The sequence below is a fragment of the Polistes canadensis genome, unplaced genomic scaffold, assembly GCF_001313835.1.
Source record: "Polistes canadensis isolate GaletaPanama2010 unplaced genomic scaffold, ASM131383v1 scaffold_15, whole genome shotgun sequence".
NCBI lineage: Eukaryota > Metazoa > Arthropoda > Insecta > Hymenoptera > Vespidae > Polistes > Polistes canadensis.
The window spans coordinates 1,065,581-1,089,580 of NW_014569562.1; the positions used below are offsets into that span (position 1 = coordinate 1,065,581).

Below are 24,000 nucleotides of genomic sequence, written 5' to 3' on the forward strand. Positions count from 1 at the left end.
AAAAAAAAAAAAAAAAAAAAAAACAGAAAGTATTCATATTGACTTATTGGTCAAATTTATAGATTAATCAATTTTGATGAATCTATTTTTGTAATATAAGTAATGTCAGGCAATAAAATATATTTTATATACGAAAATTAAAATAAAAAAAGGAAAGATATTTTATTTACAGATATTAAAAAGTAATATTCATAAAAAAATATGAAAAATTCTCGACATTACAAAGAGATAGAGAACAATTCTTTATTGATATCGAATATTAATTTGAAGATATGGTGACTATTAAAAGAAGTTGGATTGGAAAGCAGGAAGGATGGTCGTTGAATTGGTTTGTGGTACTCATCAGACTGAAGGTAAAGGGGTTAGAAAAGGAATAGAGAAAGAGAGAGAATGAGAATGAGAATGAGAAAGAGAAAAGGAGATAGGAAACTACTGGACGACGAGGTCAACGATCAAAGAAATTCCAACGACATGAGGTCAGATCGAAGGAAGAGAAAGAGAAAGACAGAAACAGAGAGAGAGAGAAAATTAGTGAGAGGAATAGAAAAGGAGAGAAAGAGAAGGAAATAAAAGGAGTGAGAAATAGTAGAGCTTTAAGGAAAGGAAAAGAGAGAGAGAGAGAGAGAGAAAATGAGTGAGAAAAAGAATGACACGAATAAACTAACATAAGAGAGAGAGAGAGAGAGGATGAAAGAGAAAGAGAAAAACAGAGAGAAGGGAGAAAAAGTAGAGGAAAGAGAGAGAGAGAGAGAGAGAGAGAGAAAGAAGCTGGTGTAACAATGTCGGTCTATCCGGGTTTGTTCTGCCCTACTTCGCCCTTACGGGCAGCTTTTGTTCAACGTTCGTCGTCCTTTCGTTCGGTCCTCTTCGGATCAGATCAGATTACCGGCCACGAGGTGCTTTAGTCGGAGAAATGCGGGTTTCCATTGCACCGAATTGGTGACGTAAGGGGATTGGACCGCACGAAGGATGTGAACGAATTGGAATGAGAAAGAAAGGGTAGAAGGAGAAAGAAAATAAGAGAAAGAGAGAGAGAGAGAGAGAGAGAGAGAGAGAGAAAAGAGCCAATACATTTACCTTCGTTTTATATATACACACATACATCTTCCTCTCTCTCTCTTTTTATCTCTGTCTCTCTCTTTCGTTTTCTCACTTTCTTATTGATGCGTCTATACTTTATCGTCCACTTCTGGTCTCATCGTCTCCGATGTCTGTCGTGGTTCTCAAGTGGAAACCTTTCGACTACTACCCTTCTTGTCTTCGATTTACTGACCCTTTCCCCCCCCCCCCAACTTCACTTCATTTCACTTCACTTTTATCGTCTAGAGAGCGACACGACACTGATACTAGCTAAATACAGATAGGGGAAACGACTAATTTTTTCATCGACGATTATTTATACTCTATAGAATGTGTGTTTGATATATATTATTTATATATAATATTCAATATATTTTTAATTAAGATTTTTCTTTTTTTTTTTTTTGATCAAAAAGGAAAAGATTTGTTTTCTTTTTTTTCGTGTTATATAAAATAGTATCGATAATAAATAATATATATATATATATGTTAGCGTTAAAGCCGGATATCAGTCATTGTTAGTAATTTCTCGGCATTACTATTAATGCAAAATTGATATTTATTTATTTGAAATATAAACGTAAGATAAGAAACGTTCTGTGAAAAGTAGATTAGAAAATTCATATCTTTTCTTAGCTAATTTTCTTTACTATTATCTTATCTCGTATTATTATTATTATTATTATATTTATTATAGACGTGTGTTGATGTATGTGTATTAAAGTTTGAATTAAATTATCTTTTTTTTTCTATACTGAGACTATAATATACTCGCAAATGAAACGTGAGGTTATAATAAAGAAAAGAAATCAAAATGAAAAAGAAAGAAGAAAGAGTGGTGGAGGGGGGTGCGGGTTCAAAAGCTAGGGAAGATAACTTTTACTTTTCTTACCTGTGACGATAACGTTAATTTTTTTCACAAGAGGTGGATGAGTAGATACTTGGCACTTGTATAGTCCGGAATCCTTTGGCAAAGCATACAGGATCTGCAATTTCCAGTTACTTGGGTACCTGGTAGAATCAAAAGAAGGGAAAACTTCATTTCCTTTCTCAGTCGAGTGAAAGAAAGAGAGGACAAAGAAAGTAAAAGAGAGACGACAAACGCGGAATGGGATCGTCATCGTTGTGGTGGTTGGTTTGGTTACTACGAGACGATGGTTTTGTCGTCGCGAGTGAACCAACTTACGAGAACGTTTGATTTTCATGGCACATAAAGTCCCCGATTTCATTTTTTACTAGGGGAAGAAAAATAAAGAAGGGAAAAAATAAAAAGAAAAAAAAAGGAGGAAATATTAGAAATGATTTCTTTGTTAGGTGTAGAAGAAAAATCATGCTTTTCCCATTACGATATAAATAACCTTCACCCTTCGTGTAATTCAATTTTTTTCCTTCGAAATAATGGGTCTATCAATATTTTTGTTTTTTTGTTTCTCCCTTATAAGAAAAGAAGAAGAAGGAGAAGAAAAAGTGGGATAATCGAATATAACGATAAGGTGGTAATCGAAATAATCTTTTAATATTTTGAAGATTGTTAGAAGTATGAGAGAGAGAGAGAGAGAGAGAGAGAGAATCCAACTTACCGAAAATGAAGATTGATCCTTTCATCGATGCTATATGGAATTTTGCCAACGGTTAATAATCGAAAGGAATCCTTGTGTTGTTGCACCCAGGTGACCTAACAAACATTTCATATTAAGATGATTATTGTTGTTTTAATAGACACATTTTTAAAATAAATATCATGCGATATAAAATATAAGAGAAAACGTTGATTTTTTTTGTTACAATTGATTTTAAATTGATAACGATTAATTACTAACAATTATTAGTATTTCATAATAAAAGTGAACGTAATTATTCGAATACTTGTTCACAAAGATATTTCTTCGAATAAAGGGTTAGTCGTCCCGTTTCTGTGAATAGAACGAAACAAGAAGAGTTTCTCGCGAGCAGGATCATCCTGGCACAACTTAGAGTTTATCAAACGTTAGCGAATAAAAGTAGAGTTTCCTAGGAACGGTTTGAGTCGTTAGTTACAAAGTTAGTTTTCAGCCGCGCGACATTAGTCTTCGACACTCGTGCTTGGTTGGTTGCTTGCTTGCTTGCTTGTTGAGAGAGAGAGAGAGAGAGAGAATATGCGAGGTCAAAGTTTCATGGGAGGATAGGTAAGCAACTTCTCTGAGAATTTAACTCTGTCACTTTCGAGACTCGAATCTAGTCTACGGGATACATATATCGTCCGACTTTCAAGGATTTCTATCTTTTTAGTTTTATTACTGTTCATCCTGGTTGAGCAGATTTTAAGCAGGGTAAGTCAACGGTACATTTTGGTGTATCATTTAGTGGTAAGAGTCAATGTTTCGCAGTAACAGTAGTAAGACTCTAGATTTTACAGTAACACTGGTGACGATAATTTTGAATAAAGTACAATTATTTAAAATGATTTAATATTACGTATCATGGAAAGTTAATTATCAAAATTGTATATATATATATTTAAATCAAAATAAACATATTTATTATATTTTATGTGTCGTGCGTGTGTGTGTACAGTATTTTCAGTAGTACAAATTAATATTTGTACAGATAAAAATATAAAATCATTGATCGTTAAGAGTTAATTTAAGATCTAATCAATGTCAATGAAATTTTCAACATTCGATCTATTATAATTATCGTATATAAATGGTTATATATATTTTTATTTTTATTTTTTAATAAAACATATATTATTTTTTTTCTAATTTATTTTTTCACCATAGGGGTCATTTTTAGAAAGCTATGGATGATTCATAATAAAGTTTGTTGTTTTCGTAGGAGTCTCGAATCATTTGCTATTCTTGAAACGTATATACTCGTATATATATCAAGCAATATTACATACTTATATATATGTATGTATATCATATATATATAAATCTATATATATATATATATATTACGAATATCCAAGGTGGAATCGGAAGCACTCGTTTTCGTTCCTTGGCACGGCCGAACGCCACAATCGGTTTCACATTACGTATTCCGAAGAATATGAATCCCTGAGGAATTTCAAGCAACTTCGTACCGTACCTATGGCCCACGAGAATCTATGGGAAAGAGAAAAAAAGAAAAAGAAGGAAGGAAAGAGAAGGAAGAAAGAGAAAAAGAAAAAGAGAAAAAGAGAGAGAGAAAATAAACGATAAGGGTTCGGGTTTTTCAAAGTCGAGAAAGAGAGAGAGAGACACACACACTAGTAAAAGAGGCACTGATTGAAATGCGGAAAGTTTCTTGCTGACAAAATGTGCACGCGAATATCCGTAAAATAAAAGATAAAGAAACGGAGATAAGGATTAAATTTAAGTGTTTTCAATTACGATATCGTTTGTCGCACATTAAATTGTTATTATTTATTTTTTCTTTTACATTTATATTATTTCACATTCGTTCGTTCGTTCCTACATTTTGATTTATTAATTATTGGTTGGACCACATTTTTTAATATGAAAAAAAAAAAAAATAAAGATTATAAAATATTGAAAAGTGTTTCGATCAAATGAAAAAAAAAAAGAAAAAAAAAAGATATAAATATTTATTTAAATAAAAAAGGAAAATAGAAATATATAATATAACATACGTGCAATTTAGTTTTTATATTTTCACATAAAGTATTAAAATCGTTCAATAAAAAACAAAACTCCGGATGTGGGATAACTTTTCTCGGGAAGAGGGGGAGGGGGAATTTGATTTTACGAGTTTGTAGTGTGTTTGTGTGTGTGTTTTTTTTCCTATCTTTGTACTTTTTATCAATTCCTCGGAAACATTTTATGTTCTATAATACATCTCTTTCTCTTTCCACGATATAACGAATGAAATCATTCAGTATTCGTGGCTAGATTCTGGAATTGGGCAACCTCGGTAGATTAGTTCCGTTGTTCTTTCGCGTTTCGATTAAGGCTAATCACGATCGAAGCCAACGTTCGCCCACGAATCCCACGTAGTTGCGATTTGCATGAGAGAACGGAAACACGGACCTCGATAGATTCGCGTACAACCGTTTAATCTGATAACGGAAATGATATACATACACTCCGATATTGGAGCTTAGCTGACGGATTTACTTTCGGTAATAAGCTTTCTATATTAACGTTAGATTATATTTTTCTTTTTATCGGCCTAATCTATACGGTTATATCATTTTTTTTGTTCTATTTTTATATATTTTACACATATATATAGGTATATAATAATATAAATTTTAAAAGTGAATATTATAAAATACTAATAAATATGTTCAATAAAAATATTTCGATAATATAATATGATTATATATTTTTGTTCGGATATTTATATATATATATTTGAGAAATATGAAAAATAATGAAATTCTTACCTGTTTATCACCAAGCAAGCCGATCTTGCAGTCAAGGCTAACAGTACTACCGATCCTAGCAGTTACATTAATCTCTTGATCACCGTCAATAAAATACGGTCCAAATTTCCCTATAGCACTTTCAAGGCTCTGTAAAACAAATTTTCCACCCGACATAGTCTTAGAAGTTGTAGTAAATATCGATTGATTACGAATAATATCATTAACTCTTTCAATTTCGGTTTTAACCGATGGTTTGATCTCGTAGAAAGCTTTGGTCGATTTCTCGTTGGCAGGTATCAATAGCTCGTTCATCATTCTAGGACGTTCCTTCCTAGTTTCGGTGGGCATTTTAATAGGATTGTCGATTCCCATTGAACCACCGGGTACATTACTTCGAACAGATTTACCATAAGTGTCTGACAACCGGTCGTGTACTTTCTCGTTATCGTTTGTTTCTTCTTCTTCATCTTCATCTTCTTTTTTTTCTTCTTTTTCTTCTAGTAATTCTGGCTTTGGAACTTGAAAGGATATAGCTTTGATGTCATTCAGATCCTTGCGTTCGACAGATTCGGTAACACGAAGTATCGATACCGGTGAATCGATCGTACGTACGGTAAATGATTCCAAACGTCCCTGATCGTGTTCTTGATCAAGCTCGTTCTCTAAACGTAATTGTAAACCTGAAGATCGATGAAGCTCGTTCGATTTGACGTTACTCGAAGAGGACAAGGACAAGGACAAAGACGAGGACGAGGACGAGGATGAGGATGAGGACGACGATGACTCGACGTCGTTCCTGTTGCTGGTGCTACTATTACTACCACCACTATCACCACTATTACTACTACTATTACTCCTACTACTAGTCGAGGGAACCTGTCGAGGAACTTCCAGGAACGTAGCCTTAACTGTGACATTGGTTTCCGTACGGCTTTCGACGCTTGAACCAACTATCGACAAATCCCTGGACGTAGTGACGTCATTTGGTACCCTTTGACGTGATCTCAGTGGAGTGATCGTCAACCCTGAATCCTGTGTTAGATCATCCTGAATTCTAACTATAGGTTGTTGCCCTTTGTTTTCGTACCTTTGAATTCTCGACTCGATATTCTCGTCTTCGAGAATGTCAATTCTCTTTATATCTCCTGTATTATTATTATTATTATTATTATTATTATTATTATTATTATTCCTGTCAACGATAGTTGTCATCGTAATGGATAACGTTGTTAATTCCAATTTTCTCTTTTTCTTTGGATATGATAAACTTATCGTCGGATTAACATTTATTTTATTTCCAGTCAAATTGTTCTCCTTAGTATTATTATTGTTGTTATTGTTGTTATTACTATTGTTGTTGCTGTTGTTATTCCTCGTATTCCTGACGTTACCCGGAAAGTGTCGATGATCCTCATCCGTGTTCCTGGCTTCAGGATGATTGATATCAAGACCAATGGCGCCACCGTTCTCGGCTTCTGCAAATAGAAAAAGAGAAAGAGAGATATCGGAGTAAACAGCTAGATTATTCTTCTATTTCTCTTAAATTCTTATTGTACGTTTGGGGGGGGGGAGAGGAGGAGTGGCTGGCTAGTGGCCGAAAAGTGAGACAGACAGATTTATAGACAGATAGAAAGAATCAGAGAGAAAAAGAGAACGAAAGTGATTGAGTGAATGAGTGAGTGAGTGAAAGTGTGTGTGTGTGTGTGTGTGTGAGTGAAAGGAGTAATCGTTGAGAAGAAGAGAGATGGCCGTTGCTCGTCCGTCATGTCAGCTCGTTCGACGTGTTCAACGGAAAAAAGTCCTTACCAGGAGGATCTTTATGTCTGCTCGTGATCGAAGTCGTCGCTTCGAAGGATGAGAAATGATCGATTTCGGAATAGTACTACTTTTCATTTCTTGACTACTTCATTTTTTTTTTCTTTTCCTCCCCCCGTGACATCGAAAGGACAATTTTTCACCTATCTAAGATCATATATAATATAAATAAAATGTTGTTCTTCCTAATTTTCGGAAAAATGAAAAGAACTTGTAAATTTTTGTATTCTTTTTAATATTTCTTAGTTATTATATATTAATAATTAAACGAAAGACTTTTCAGAATGTTGTTTTAATCCACAATAAAAAAATAATATTTCTCGTCTCATATAAAAGTTCTCTATTATATTAAAGATATTATATTATTTAATTATCAATATTCTTGTCCATAAATAAATATTATTAATATAAGTCTTAAACAACATCTATAATGAAATTTTAAAATTCAATTATCATAACAGGACACACAAATAAAGGACATCATAATATTGAAGATACCTAGATTATTAAACACTAGTCTAGATAGAATCAGTATTTGATTACGTGTGATAAGATAAGATGTTTAGGAATAAATTGTATTGTAATATGTTAAGTATTATTAAAATGTATGACTCTGAAAGAAAGATAATATGTATATTGACACGTGAACTGTAAAGATCGAGGTAAAAAAAAAAAAAAGAAAAAAAAAATTATTGTAATTTATTGTAATGTTTTATATATATTAACAAGTCATAATAAAAAAATTTGTTAGTTGCTGATGAAGTCCCCAGTAAGAGACGAAACGTACAACTGGTTCAAAATAAATTGTTCATAAGATTTAACAACCGTCCAAAATTCCCTTTGTGACTTATATCAATATTATATTATGTTGAATTAATAAATCGTGAGAAAAAAAGGAAAGTTAAAAATGTGTACGTAATATTAGTTTATACGTATAAAAGTAAACCAGCTCGATTTCTCGATTTCCATTCGGGTATTTTGCTTTTTTCTTCAAGAAAAGAAAAAAAAAAAAGAAGATAAAAAAAAAAAAGAATAGTACACCAAGGATATTGCACGGCAAAGGTATTTCGATTTATTTCTCAAACGGGGTTGGGAAGGAGGTAAAGAAGAAGAAGAAGAAATGTCGATATTTGGACAAGAAATAAAAAAGAAAAAAAAAAAAAAAAGGGAAGAAAAATGTAAACGTACAGGTTTACTACAGCTAGTAGGAACGAGCGACCTTTCATCGTCTTGCAAATGTACCCATTGAGTTTCTGGTAAACCGGAATAAATCTTTCGCCCACAGTGTACCTATCCAACATACATACATACATATATACATACATACATACTTGGATACATGCATTTATGCATATATGCACCTTCTCAACACGCTTGACTATTTCTTATAACGTAAGTACGTTTTTGAGATATAATCGAAGAAAACTGGTGGTATTTGGAGAGCCAGTGTAGAATCGATAAGTGCAAGAGACAGATCATTGTACTATCAAATACCTATACTAAGAGAATAAGAAAGTCATAAAGTTCGTTGCATTTCGATTAAACGAAATTATTCTGAGCGTAAAGATTCTAAAACAAACGTGGTATCCTACGATTACGTATTTTTTTACCAGGATTTTCTAAATATCACTAGATAATCCCTAAATAATATATCTAATGTAATTTTTTTTTATTCTAAAGAAAACTACTGGAACGTTTGCATTTTTACCAGATGCATTTCTCTCTCTCTCTTTCTCTTTTTATGTTTATTTTCATTTACATTAATAAAAGATAAAAAAAAAGATAATAAAAAATGAAGATATTGAAAGAGAAGAATTAAGAAAAAACGTACAGAGATTTGTATTCGTCGGTAAATTTTTATCCAACTTTTCTTAAACGCGAATAAAGAATAGAAGAACTTGGCAACGGAATAATTTAAAACAAGAGAGAGAGAGTGAGAGAGAGAAAGAGAGTAGGGGGAAGAGGTACGCGTACACGCTCCAGATATTTAAGGTTTCAATCGCGATTGAAGTTAGCATGGAAGAAGAAGCCAGATAAGAAAATGAATGCTGAAACTTTTATCCAGACCTCTCTACCCCGCAATTTTCATCCTCCTACAACCCCATCCCCTCCCATCTTTCACCCCTAATATCCACGTAGACCACCAACTAACTCAAACACAATTGCGAATAGTTTACGTCATATATATGTTTGTTTGCGTGTTTGTTTCTGAGGAGTGCTTAAAAAATGGTTTTCATTTAAAATATTTCCTTTTCCAAGATGAAATTCGGATAAATAAAATTAAAAGGCGTTTTATTATATTACGGGGGATACAAAATTTCATGGGAATAATTTATCGTTCTTTATTTTATATTTCTATATAAATATATATGTGTGTGTGTGTGTGTGTGTGTATTTACTTATGTGTATCGTTTCGTATCAAATAAAATACTTTTAAGGATCTTACGATTGAATCGAGTTACGTAGAATGATATCAATTTTCAACGATATGTGAAATTATTGGCTTGTTCAATAAGTCGATACGATTATTGTCTTTTATTTGTTTAGGAATTGTTAAATCTGATCTAATATAGGTAAAAATTTAAGTTTAAAGATTTTTATTTAAAAAAGAAAATAATTAATGAAAATAATTTAATTCTATTTCTACTTCTCGTATATGTTATTTATTATTCTTTTTTTTTAATTTTCAAATGTTTCTTTTTAATTTTTTGCTTATTAATTAGATAGAGACACATAGTTGATTTTATTTAAAATTTGTTCAGTCATTTTGTGCAAAATAAAAAAATCACCGAGTCGTAAGATCTCATTTGTTTTTTTTTTTCTTTTTTTTTTTTTTTTGGTAGAATTCGTGTTAATTTCTACCTAACTCGGTTGCAATTAATAATGAACGTATTTATTTATTCACGAAGGAAAAGGGGGAAAAAAGAAAAAAATATTCGTATAATTATCTCGTGCAAGCTAAATTTTGTAATTTGCATTAAAGGTAGGAAATGTGTGGTTTAAAAAAAAAAAAGAAAAAAAGATAAAAAAAAAGAAAAAGTAAAAGAAGAAAAAAAAAACACATCATTATCGACGCGAAATTAAACGAGCTACATTATTTCCAACTTGTTAGCAAGTAGAACTTTCTCTCTCTCTCTCTTTCTCTCTCTCTTTCTCTCTCTCTTTTTCCCTTTCCCTTTCTTTCTCTCTCCTTGTGTGTTGTGTTTACTATTATTAAATCTACGTCCTATATACATATTTTACACACCTGAGGATTGCATATGTATATCAGGTATGCTTTAATACCCAGCTACGTGCATGTTACTTCCGTTATTACGTACTACCTTTCCTATTTTCAAGAGATAAATATTTATTCGCTTTTCGAGCTCGTAAAACGTTACCCCCAACTATTACTAGAACGAATAGTACTAACACTAATACTATCGTTCGTACACTCTCCCACATTAACTATCCAAACGAATTTAAATTGGCCATGTAGGATGGGGTTCGATTCGAATAATATGCATGTCAATATTCTTTCTACATTTTTCGTGTATTTTCGAACGTTAATAGTTATCTCGTTATCTTGAAAAAATATTATCACCAAATAAACATGTTTATATATATATTATAATTAATTATATATCAGTTATATAAATTATTATTATTATTATTATTATTTAATTAATATAATATTGATAAGATATATATATATATTAATTATGAACGTTAGAAACATGATACTCAAATAGAAAACCGTAAAATGATTTGGAATAGTAGAATTTAGTATTATGGTAAATAGTAAACGATAATTGTATAGAACTAAAGTAATTAGAAACATGAACAACTTGCTAACCATTATATATGGAAACACGTAAAACGAGTCGAGACGACAGAATTTAGCTATAAAGGAAATCAAACAAATTAATTACATGAAACGATAATAATAATTATAATAGAGAACGTTATAGTAATATTATAAATATACGGGACACGTGTAAAATATGTTTATGGTGGAATATTGTTTAATGAAAAATTTTGGTTTGTTGGATTAATTGTATAGAACTTATTGAATGTTTTGATGGTAATTTAAGTATGGTGTTTGTCCATTAGAAACTTTGATGCATGTATATTTATTCGTTAATACATATTTACAATAATTAATTATTTATAGATTGTAGAAGATATTCTTGCGATAAAAGCAGACGAGTACGTTTATAATGTTCGATGTATGCACATATATATATATATATATATATATATATACTTGAAAGTATATCAAACCTAAGTGCATATTTATGCATGTGATACCTATGGAGAAAGGCTTTCTCCTTCGTGTTTCGACAAAACAGGTGGTGAGATACGTTCTACGTGACTCGGGTTATTGTTTAGTTTAGTTGATTCGAGTGGAAAATGCTGCTGCACCAAGGAATACAAGATGAAATATGGACTTGTACGAGGACCTGTCACAACGCCCATATATTTGAGACTTTCATGCTTCGCTGCTTCATCGATCACAATATTTCTTATCTTATATATATATAAAAATATAAATGTGTGTGAACTTATACACATCTATATTATACATATTTTTATATACTCAATTTTAATAACATATATTTCCTATCTTAGTACACAATTTATATATGTTGATATACATATGTTACCGTTAAAATGTATAATTTAATAATTTAACTAATTTATGAAAAAAAAGTTTCGTACAATTTTCTAATACAAAAGCTGACGAGAGTTTTTTTTACTAATTGTAAGATTTATTGGAGTAATAATTTTCTTTTTATTAATCGTCTCACGTTCATTTTGTTTTTAAGTATTTGTACAGAAAAAAAAAAATCAGACACACACTTACGATCAATCTTCCCCGAATAAAGTTTTTAAGGGAAAGTTTATTTCCCCTCTCTCGTATTCTTCAGCGATCCTACATTTGTCTTGAAAATCGTATATTCGTTCTTACGCAATCCTTCGTGCAAGAAGGATTTCTGAAAGTAGCAAACGGACTACCAGAGAATTCGTACGAGATTTCGAATAAGAAGTTACAAATCGTCAAACGAGAATCGATTAGACTTCGACCGAGATGGTTACTATTTTTTTTTTGAATAAGAAACAATCCTGTTCTCAAACATATAAGCAAAATATTATAATCTTGCAATGATTTAACAATATTATTTTATTAGAATAAAAAATCTTTTACTTTGATCATTTGCACCACGTAACGCGTGAATCGTCCAAGGTGTGTTTCTTAACATAAAAAAACAATTATAATATAAAATATAAGTAATTTTGTATAAAACTATACGTCACAATATGTGTTTTTGTTAAATTATTATATTCTGATGAATTAATGGAACATAGTTTAAATAAAACTATACGTCCATTTTTTTTATTGACATTTTTATATTTTAATGAATTAATGGAACACATAGTTCGATGAAATTATGCATCAATTTTTATTTTTTTTTTTTTACATTATTATATTCTACTGAATTAACGAAACATAGTTTAAATGAAAGTATACGTCCATTTTTTTTATTGACATTATTATATCCTAATGAATTAACGGAACATAATTTAGATTGGAAAATATTTTAGGAAACGTTATTCGAAACGTAAATTAGCACATCTAAAATACAGGATTCGCATCAAGGATCATCGCACGTGATCGTCCTTGTAGCCGACACCGTTCATCGACTCACTGATATATAGGACCATATTTGGCAATGGCCAAGCTATTTACGCGAGTGAATAATATCGTGTATGTCTGAATTCTAATGTTTCTCCTAAAAGATAGGATTTCTGAATGATGATCGAGCCAATCTTTATTAACGTTGTCCATTCAAACAAGGAAATTACTCTCGTAAATGAAACCTATTTTTTTGTTTATCCATTGAGATATATACGTTATTCAATACTTATGAATTATTATTATATATTTACAATTAAATCTTGAAATATAAATCATTGAAATTGTTTTTTCGAAAAATTATTTTCATTTTTAAATTTTTATATATATATATATATTCGAGGATTAATAAAAAATTAAATAATAAATCAAATGAACGATTATATTAAAATTTGTATGCATTGGAAATATTGATAAATATATTATCTTGAGAAACTTTAATTTATTCTATAACAGTAACACGGTGGTCTGATAAATATTCTTAACGCAAATGGATTTAAGCAAACATACTAAACGTATATACTTAATCGCATGAATAGAATTTAATCGAAACTAGGATCAAAATCATTTCAAATCCCTGCTATGCGAAGCTCAAAGGATCGAGAATTATCGTTGTCGTTGGTTATGTAATATTTAACATGACTTCGGGATCGATTGAAATGGGATTAATCTAACACGTGAATCCACGACATACTAACCTTTGCATGGGGATATTTACCGATGACGAAATGTATTTGCTTGAAATGATAAGCATCTAATATGAGGATTATAGTAATCACTTGAGAAAAATATATTTTGAATTTTTAACCAATCAAGTATAAATATGTAAATATATTGAAACAATTAGCAAGTTTAACGTTATCCCATTTTGAACTATTGAAACCTGCAAGAACATACTTTTAATAAAAAGAAAAAAAAAGAAACGAATTAATTGACGTATTTGCTTTACTTTTGAATATGCATGAGCCTTGTACGTTATATTAATATATAGAACAGGGATGTTTCCCAACAACCCTCACACGAATTAATTTTTATTAATTACTTTCAATAATTTATATATATACCATTATAAAATAATAATAAAGAATGTTTTTTTTTCGTTACATATAAAATAATTATATAAAAAAAAATTGTATAATATTATAAAATATTATTTTAATAATATTTCATTTCTTAATCAATTCGTAATAATTTTCTAATTACTTTTCAAACATTTCACAAAAATTTGCAATTATTCTTTTAATTAAATAAATTTCAGGGGTTTAAATGCGTTTAGACGTGGAAAAGTGGTGTAGATTGGGATAAAAAGAAAAAGTATAAGAAGAAGACAAAATGAAGGATGAAAAAGAGAGATGATATGGTGTGGGGGCTTGAACGATGGAAAGAAAAAAAAATGGAAAGGGAGTAAAAGTAGTTATTCGTCTCGATGAAAAGCAGAAGGAGGTTGTCGGTAATATACAGTGAAGCGTGTAGCTAGCAGCATACCGATCGATCGTTTTGTTCTCGAGCAAGCTCGTATAATAATTTCGTTGTTCGTATAGTTCGATGAAAGTTTGCCAAGGATATTCCGCAGGGAGAAATGAGATAGGAGATTCGAAGATGGGAGGGTGTGGGGAGGTGGGGGAAGAAGGGATGCAAGGATGCAGGGATGCAGGGACGAAGGGATGAGGGTTGAACGAACGGAGACACAAGCAAACGTTCTACCTTCCTAAAATTCACGATATCCGAAAAGATCTGTTCCGTTCTTGTCTCAAGTTTACTTGATAATATAGGTATTGTAAACTATTATTAGTTGTATTACGTTACTTGGGTATACGTGTATACGTATGTACATGTGTATGTGCATAGTTGAATGTGTTAAAACATCTCGTTGTTACGTAATTGGAATGACAATAACTTTAAATTGAGTAAAATGTTTTTTAATTCATATATATATATAACAATGATTTATATTCATTGCTCTTGTCGATTAATAATTAAATATGAATCGGTTTTTTATTTTGTGTAAGAAGAAAATCCGTTGAAAAATATTTACGATATAGATAAAGTATATTTTCACATTAATTATATTATAATAAACGAAATGTCTATATGATTATTTGTTATTTCATATTTTTTTGATTTATCACATCAGTATATTATATTATGTAGATAATAATTCTTATAATGAAATTAATAATTTAATACTCTTCTTTTTTTTCAACACGCGAAAATATTATTATCGTAATAAAAAGAACAGAAAAAAAATGAATAAATAAAATCACACGCAGATAATATAACAAATAACTTTTTATTAATATTAACGACAATGCGTCAAAAGAGAATATCAAAGTGTAAAATAAATGAGATAAGAATAAATCCGAGAGAAATGTAACGTTGGTAGATAAAGTTGAGTTGAATCGCGGCAAGTAGGATACTTTCGAAATCACGGACGATGTAAATGAACGTGAAGATGAGGTTACTGGGAGTTTTAAATGAGAATGAGAGGGAACGAATTACAAGCGTTACTCGCTGCTACGTACGACGAAGAATTAGGTTTTTCGTAGAAATAAGAGAAAGATAAAGAGAAAGACTGACAGACGGACGGAGAGAAAGATAGAATGAGAAAGAGGGGATGGGAACGGGGACGGGGGAGGAAATTAGTGTATAGATACTCCTGATTCTAAGTTACATATACACTTTCGTACAAAAGTTTGTAATTCCTTGTTGATTTTTGTCAAAATTATGAATAATTATTCAATATAATCATTCTGAAATATATAAAATACTCAGAATAAACTTCCGTAAGAAGCATAGAAAAATATTTGAAAAATTCATTGTATTAGGATACGCGCGAAATATGACAGACTGTTATTAAAAAAATAAATGTGGTATATTTATTTTTGATTGAAAAGGAAATTCGTTTGAAAGGACGAAAATACATTGGTTCGTAAATACAAAAAAATAATGGAAAGTGTAAAACGTCATATTCGTGTGTTGTTTGTGACAAATAAATTTACCTTGGTTCGTATGAAGTTGTATTCATTCTTCTTATTTTTTTTTTTGTAAATATCCTCTGTTTCTCTTGGAATTTAACGTTGGGATTTTCAAACTTTTGACTGGTAGTGTACATGTTTTATATATATATATGTGTATAGTTGGATTCTCTCGGAACTGCATTAAATGACGAAAATGGACAGTACGATGGAGATAAAACGAGACTAGTTAAAGTGTATGCGAAAAGGGAATGTATCGGACGAGTACTAATAACGTTCCGCCTGTTTCTACAATGTTCCATATCTTTTTCTTCATCTTTCTTTCTTTCTCTCTCTCTCTTTTTATTCTCCATTGGGAATGACTTGGACGATGAGAAGATATAACATATAAAAGAGGCATATCAAGTTAACGTGTTTCTGGAAAATGTAAAATTTTTTTGAAAAATTGTGTGTTTGCTTTAATGTGAAATCAGACGTTAAATTTTGTGGCTACATCTATTCGTATTCTTACGAATATATTTAACATTTATAATAAATTAATCTTATATTTTTTTTTTTATTGCAGAATAATCTAAATTAAATCGAAGGAATAAACGTTTGTCCATAATTTTTCAATGATTTTAAAAATAAAATCATTTATGTTAATAATTATATCCCTCGTTACGTAAAATTTGTTGATACATATGTTCAATTTCTTTAAAATATATTGCACGTTGTTAAAGAATATAAATTTGATTTATTTCACGTATCACAGAATAATTTAAATTTAATTAAGTAAAACAATACGTTAGACGTGAGTCATGTCAAAAGTTTTGTAAATGATTTTAAAGATCAAATTTTGTTTGACAATTATTTCGTTTCGCTTAAAATTTGACAATACGTTTATTAACAAATCTTTTGAATATATAAATATATTTTACGTAAATAAAATAAATATGCAATTGTTTCGCGTATAACGAAAATGATTAAAAAAAAACAATTGATTCGAACGAGATAAACTTCGAGTTATAACTTGGAGTTAGAATATTTTATTACGAAAAAAATATGTATAAATGAAAAACTATATGATATTAAAAATAAGTCATACGAATTAAATTCGAATAAAGAATATATAATATAAACGTTTAACGTGTTAAGCAATAAGCTTCGAGTGCAAGCATGTGTTTACCTGGAACTCTCTTGGAAACGCTTAAACACGTAAATGCTCTAACAACGTACAGGATTATCAAAACGTGAGAAAGGACAATTTCGAGAAAGTCTACTATTATGCGAGATTCTACAATGTGTTTTCTCTCTCTTGTATCTGTTCGTGTTAATTCCAAGAATCATGCGGAATTTCTGGCTGGATCTGTTATTAGAGATTTTAACCGTTTATGCTCTTTGATTTTAGATGAGATATAAGCTCTTCTTCTCCCTTCTCTCTCTCTCTCTCTCTCTCAAAAAAAAAAGAAAAAGAAGAAAAAAAAAATAAATAAATACGTGCAATATAAATATGAAAATTATGAATAACAATTTCTCTCGGACACTGAGTATCAACGAATTTGTTAATAAAATTAAAATTGTACGCGTAAAAGAAATCCGATAATAAAAAGTTATGTACACAAAATTATTCGACGATATTAAATGTTGCGATCGTTAAAAGAAAAATTATTTACGATACATTTTGAAAATCGCGAATTAAAAATCAAACGTTAGCGGTAATTCTCTCATATGATAAATATAATATAAATATTAATAATAAAATTAAATTGTGTGTGTGTGTGTGTGTGTGGAGCAGATATACATACATATATAAGGTAGCTACGTAAATAAAATTGTATAATAATTTGGAAACAATTAACGGATAACGATCAAATTATTTTTATTCCAAAATTCAAATTAAATGTATACCTGATGCCGTGGCAGTGATCATGATGAAAATGATGGCGATTATGCCGAGAATTGAAGCGTTCGGCTGCATTATCCAACTTGTCATTATCGATGATCCTCTCATTCGTGTTTTCTCTCTCTCTCACTCTTTCTCTCTCTCTCTCTTTCTTTCTTTCAATCTTTCTTCCTTTAATACAATATCGTCCTCACTCAACCTTCAGGAACTTGCTCCATTCTCTTCGTCTTTTTTCTGAAACACAAAATAAAAAAACAATAATTAATTTCCATTTCGATACAAGAGTTACAAATATTTTCGATATTTATATTTCTATGTAATCTTAAAAAAAAAAAAACTAGAATATATTGAATATCACAAAATGATATTATTATAGAAAAATAATTGTAATATCTTTTACGCGTTTTTACGGTTAATTCTCGTACGTACGATAAGGTTGTTTACGAGCGACAGCATTGTTACGTGTTTTGTGATATTAATTGAAAATTACGGAGAGAGAGAGAGAGAGAGAGAGAGAGAGAGATAAAGAGAGATCTGCGCATAACTGGCACGCCTGCATTTTATTTCATTGTAAACGAAACCACGGTAGAATAATTTTTCCCATTGAATGGGTGAAAGAACGTGCAAACGTGAGCGTGCCCGCGTGAAAGAAAGAAAGAAAGAGAGAGAGAGAGAGAGAGAGAGAGAGAGAGAGAGAGAGAAATAATGAAACTGTAGAGAAAGATAGGTAACGTGTACTACATAGTTAGCCGTTGAAATTGATAAATTAAATTGTACACAGTCACTGCATGTAACGATAACGAAGTGGTTCCGCGAAAAGAACAAGATAAATATCGAAAACGCGCTAGTATAGAGCGATATTGAAACATTTGGAAGAAAAACTTTCTCATCTGTGATTCGTAAGTTACATTTTTGATGGTTCGACATCATTCAAACGGGTTTATCAATGATAACGGTTCAATTGTTATACGTTTAGAAATAATACGCACAATTGGTGTCAATTTATTTATAAAATATAAATAAAATTTAATCTAATGGAATATATTTTTCTTGTATTTCATGGGATATCGTAAACGTCATGGTTATAAACGACTACGCAGCGTATTCGATTTAACGAATTTGAAGTTTTTATTCGAGGAAAACATCAAGCGGTGGAAAGTTTTCACAGCAAAAAGGTCCATGCATGTGAAAGTTCTTTCTCTTTCTCTCTCTCTCTCTCTCTCTCTCTCTCTCGGTTAGCATTGAATCTATAACGAGTTCCCATAGAGATAGTACCGGTTGAAGGGTGTTTGCTATGCATACGAACCATTTCCATTCGCTAATCACAGCTCTCTATTCAATTGGATTTCCTGTCATGTTCCGAGAGAGTACGTGTGGTTTGCCGAAGTCATCGGGCCAAAACGATTGCCTTTGTACCCATGCCATAATTTGTTAATTTCTAACGAACCATGATGGGAAAACCACCACTCAATTTTGATTATTTGATTTAAGTGCGAATAAATCATACGATTCCTTTTCAATCTCTTGTCTTTAAGATTTCACGTTAATAAGTTAATATAATTTTTCTTTAAACATACAATTTTTTATTTTACGATAATCTATAATAATTTATATAAAATTTAATTATTAATCATAAAAAAGGTATAAAAGAAATTACAGTATATATTATATCCTCAAATCGTTATAATTAACTAATATCGCTAATAGGATTATATAATTGTTTTGTTTTTTTACAATAAAATATAATCATAGATTTTTGATTTGTCTATTTTGTCTAATATTCTAACGTACTCGATATATTATCGAAATAACATTTATTTAGCGAGAAGGGTAAATAGAATAAAGTTGAGTATTCGTTACATCCATCAACGTGAAAACGGGAGTTCTGCAAACAGAATTATTGAGATATGTGCGTCGAGTGTGTTTGATATTCTCGTATAGAGGAGAGATTCATATTGGCCAATTGGAAAAAGTGAACACTCCTTTGTTCGAAAATCGACATAAATTAAAAATCAAATTGGAAAGCCTTTTTCTTTTATATTATTACGAAATAAAATTTGAACAAAAAAAGAAAAAGAATAGAAATAAATGGGAGATAAATTGTAAAGAAAAAAATTAAGAGAAAGATCGAACTTAGGGATAGAATTAATCTTTTTTTGTTAAATTTGATTTTCAATGTTTTTTATTTTTTTTTTTTAAATCGTTGTATTTCTTTCTTTTTCTTTTTTTTTTTTTTTTTTTAAATTTGTAACGTTGTGGAAAGTTTGTCAAGAATACTAGTTAGCGGAAAATGTAAACTCGACGCGTATTTGGATTCTCTTGAGATCCTTTGCATAGATGTATTAGTGTCTATGTTGAACACACGTGTGACACAGAGTCATATGCTTGTATGTAGCCCCCATCGTGCTCGAGGAAATCCGTTGTTTCGGACGATTCTACATCTCAGCGGACTTCCAATTATAATGTTTAATCAGACGTGTAATTATACATAGGTACGAATTTCCTAGGCTAGAGAATAACCTAGAACGCGTGTACAGTGTTAAACTTGTTTCTTCGTTTAACTGCTGTTGCCGTTGCTATTGCTATTGCTGTTAGTGCAACTACGATGCACGACGATTGTACATACCGCGAAATGTGCAAATTCAAACGTTCTTGAACACACACACACACTCACTGTGATTCCTAACCATGCTTCACGAATTTCAAGATCGAGCTTATTCAGGAAGATATCCAATTCCAAGACTGATTAAATACACGTTAGCTGCCCAATAAATGTCAGATACACCTGTCGGCTCTATTACGTACGCATATATATTCGCATGTGTTCCGATATTAATAAATTTTCCACGTATATCTTACTCAAAAGATTTCATTTCAATCAATAATTATTTTATCAATCTCTCTGTCTATTATTATTATTATTAATTTACCGTAGAAACATTATTGACAAATTATTTTTATCAATAATCTATAGTTAAATTGATATTATTTTTATAACACTTAATAGAGATATGGATTTATCAGGATTACAATATTTTATTAGAAATTTAGCACCGAGCACCGACATGTGTTCAGCATGTATTTCCAATATCGATTCACTTTATACATACGTACATATTAATTGAAATCAATCAATGTTATCATTGTTATTATAGTATAAATATTTTTATACAATTTTTACATCGATATTCTATCATTAAGTTAATGTTTTTTCCGAATATTTAAAAGTGTCATGATATTTCAGAATAATAAATTTTTATCAAATATATTTAATGCATTTGTGTGCATATCAACATACGTCAATCAATGCTATCATTATTTCATAGCGTAACTATTATAATACAATACAATTTTTTTAATCAACACTCCATCAATGTTATTAAATACAATTCAAATTTGTTTGATGATATAATAAATTGTAGAATCTTATAATAATACTAGACATATTAATCGCAAATTTGCAGACACGATACATAGCTGTTGTCGGGCTTTGATTCTTGTTAAATCGAATAGAACTGAGAAGCTATCTCATTAAGTTGTTTGCGAAAGGAAGCTTGTTCTCGTTATGGAACAATATTTGAAACACGATTGTGTGAATATATTCTCTGAATTCATTGATTAGCGAATTTCAATTTCTACATTAGACGATTACAACGATTATCTATTTCTCTCTCTCTCTCTCTCTCTCTCTTCTTTCTTTCTCACATACAAACACACACACACACACATCTCGCATTCACTTATGTTACATAAGATCAAGTATAAGTGTGTATATATATTTTATTAATGTAAAGGAAACATGTACTTAATCTTTTTACGTTAGATAAAATGATCTATTTCATAAAAACATTCGATAATTCATTTTCTTCTCTAAGAATATTTTCCATAAGGATATACACGCATATACATATATATATTATTTCGTGTATACATAATCAATTATTTCTACGATGTGAAACTATACTAATACATGAATACACTTAGTAATACTCGTTGTTTGAACATGGTAAACTATCGCATTAATGGTTTCTCTCTCATTAGTTGATCTCGATGAAATTTCATCGACAGAATTTCTCTATTTTCGATGCTAACAAATACAATTTCGAGTATGCATGGGAAACCGATAATTGATATCTATGTATATATATATACAAATGTGTGTTCGTGTGTTGTAGAGGAAAGATAGATAGAAATGGAGATAGAGAGAAATACTATTGAAATGTTGTTTGTATTGGTAAAGATATTACTTAAGACAGAATATGCACGGTAATATTCGTTGTTTGGTTATGGTGGAATTATCCTATTTATGGTTTCTCTTGCATCGGTAGTTCTCGATAGAATTTCATCGTGAATTTCACTATCCTTTTGATAGTAATAAATTCCATTTAATAATTATGTATATTCATTTGTGCATGAAACAGATAAACGAATTTCAAAATGTACAACTTGTTTTCGTTCAATTATTGTATCATATAAAATGAAATACGATTATTTATACGTGTTTGTTTAATTGTAGATATAAATTATCTCACAATTATAGATTACTTCTCATTAATAGATCTAGATTGAATTTTATCGACAATTTTTTCAGAGAAAAAAAAATACAATCAAAATAGAATACCGGCCAATAAACACTGCCAAGATAAAATAAAATCTTTAACTAGAACGTCAATAAATAAATGTGTTAAGATGAAATACACTATTATATCATAGTAAATTATCTTGTGTAACGATTTCTATTTCATTAGTTAGATCTCAATGGAATTTCGTTCCTTTCGATGTTAACAAATGTCAAACACGTACCTATAGGGAACTAATAATAATTACATATGTACATGAATAAGATAGAGTGAATGTGTATATATATATGTGTGTGTGTGAGAGAGAGAGAGAGATTCATGGAAATGTGCAATTTGTCTTAGTTGAGTTATTACTTAAGACAGGATGCACTGACTGTTAGTAGCATTGTTTAGTCATAGTTAATTATCTTCTATCTCATTAGTAGATCTCAATGGAATTTCATCGAGAGAATTTCTCTCTCCTTTCTATATTAATAAATAATATTTCAAATACACGTATCTATAGGAAACCAATAATTAATATATATATACGTATTTGTATATTAATTATACAGAGAAAGAGATAGAGATAGAGAGAGAGATCGAAATGTGCAAGTTGTCTTGATAGAGATATTACTTAAGACGATTCGATTTGAAACTTAGTAACAAGTTATGAGAGGTAGCTTAAATACCACCCCTACTCTTCCTCACGTTGATAGTAATTCCTATTGGTCGTGCAAACGAACAGGCAAGCGAGCGAACGAATAAACCTGATTGATCACTGCTGCGAACAGAATTCTCCTTCTATATATGTGTTATATACTATATATTGTATATATATATATATATATAATATATAAAATATAATATATATTGCATAATATGTAATAATATATATATTTGTACATAGATATTCAGTCATCTAACTATAACATGCAACTGCATTTGGTGCGTGCATTTGATGGTGCACCTCTCCTATAACATTTCCTAATGTAAATTACTTACTTAGGGGCAAAGCCGGGCAAACAGATTTCTGAGAATCGCTTACTCGTAATAATTAATCATTGCTTTATAGCAAACCATAGAAATATAGATTTTCTCTTATGAATTTCTCATTATAATCCTTGGCTTCTTAATTCACAATCTTAGACATTTTCTTACTGATCTTATTATTATTGCCTTAAATTTATATATATATAGTTATTTTATTGTAATAATTTAACATATATTGCAATAAAAATGTAAATGTTTATCGTTTAATTATATTAAGTAGTTTGATTTATAAATATGAATAGTCAAGCATCAAATTTGTACAAATTTTGTAATTGGCTCGAATAATAATTATTGGAAATAATTAATTAATATTAAGAAATGTATTTCTTTTTTTTCTTTTTCTTTTGTATGCATGAAACTAAAATTAAACAATATGTGTAATTAACAATTAATTAATTTGAAATTCTGAATTAAAATATTAATTGTATGAGAGTTTGTGTAGACACCTCTAAGATATTTCGAATGGTGAGAATAAGATGTAAAATATGAAGTTTGCTTCAACGGTACTTTCTTTCTCTTTCTCTTTTACCTCCCGGCGTAATTAAGAACCCGTTAAACTCTATTCTCGTTTGTACTTACTTTCTTCATGGCCGATGTGAGAG

The 24,000-nt window shown here is 30.2% G+C and overlaps 1 protein-coding gene across 2 annotated transcripts in view; it reads right to left on the bottom strand.

The window, feature by feature from the left end:
• The window catches only part of LOC106793543 (putative uncharacterized protein DDB_G0274535), a 244,820-nt gene that overhangs the window by 39,606 nt on the left and 181,214 nt on the right, over positions 1-24,000 (bottom strand). For both annotated transcript variants that reach the window (XM_014760557.1, XM_014760556.1), the window contains 4 exons: positions 17,792-18,020; positions 5,453-6,909; positions 2,661-2,755; positions 1,973-2,091 (listed from right to left, as the gene is read on the bottom strand). In XM_014760557.1, the coding sequence (XP_014616043.1) occupies positions 1,973-2,091; positions 2,661-2,755; positions 5,453-6,909; positions 17,792-17,894 (1,774 nt within the window). In that variant the 5' untranslated portion in view covers positions 17,895-18,020. The remainder of the gene's footprint in view (positions 1-1,972; positions 2,092-2,660; positions 2,756-5,452; positions 6,910-17,791; positions 18,021-24,000) is intronic.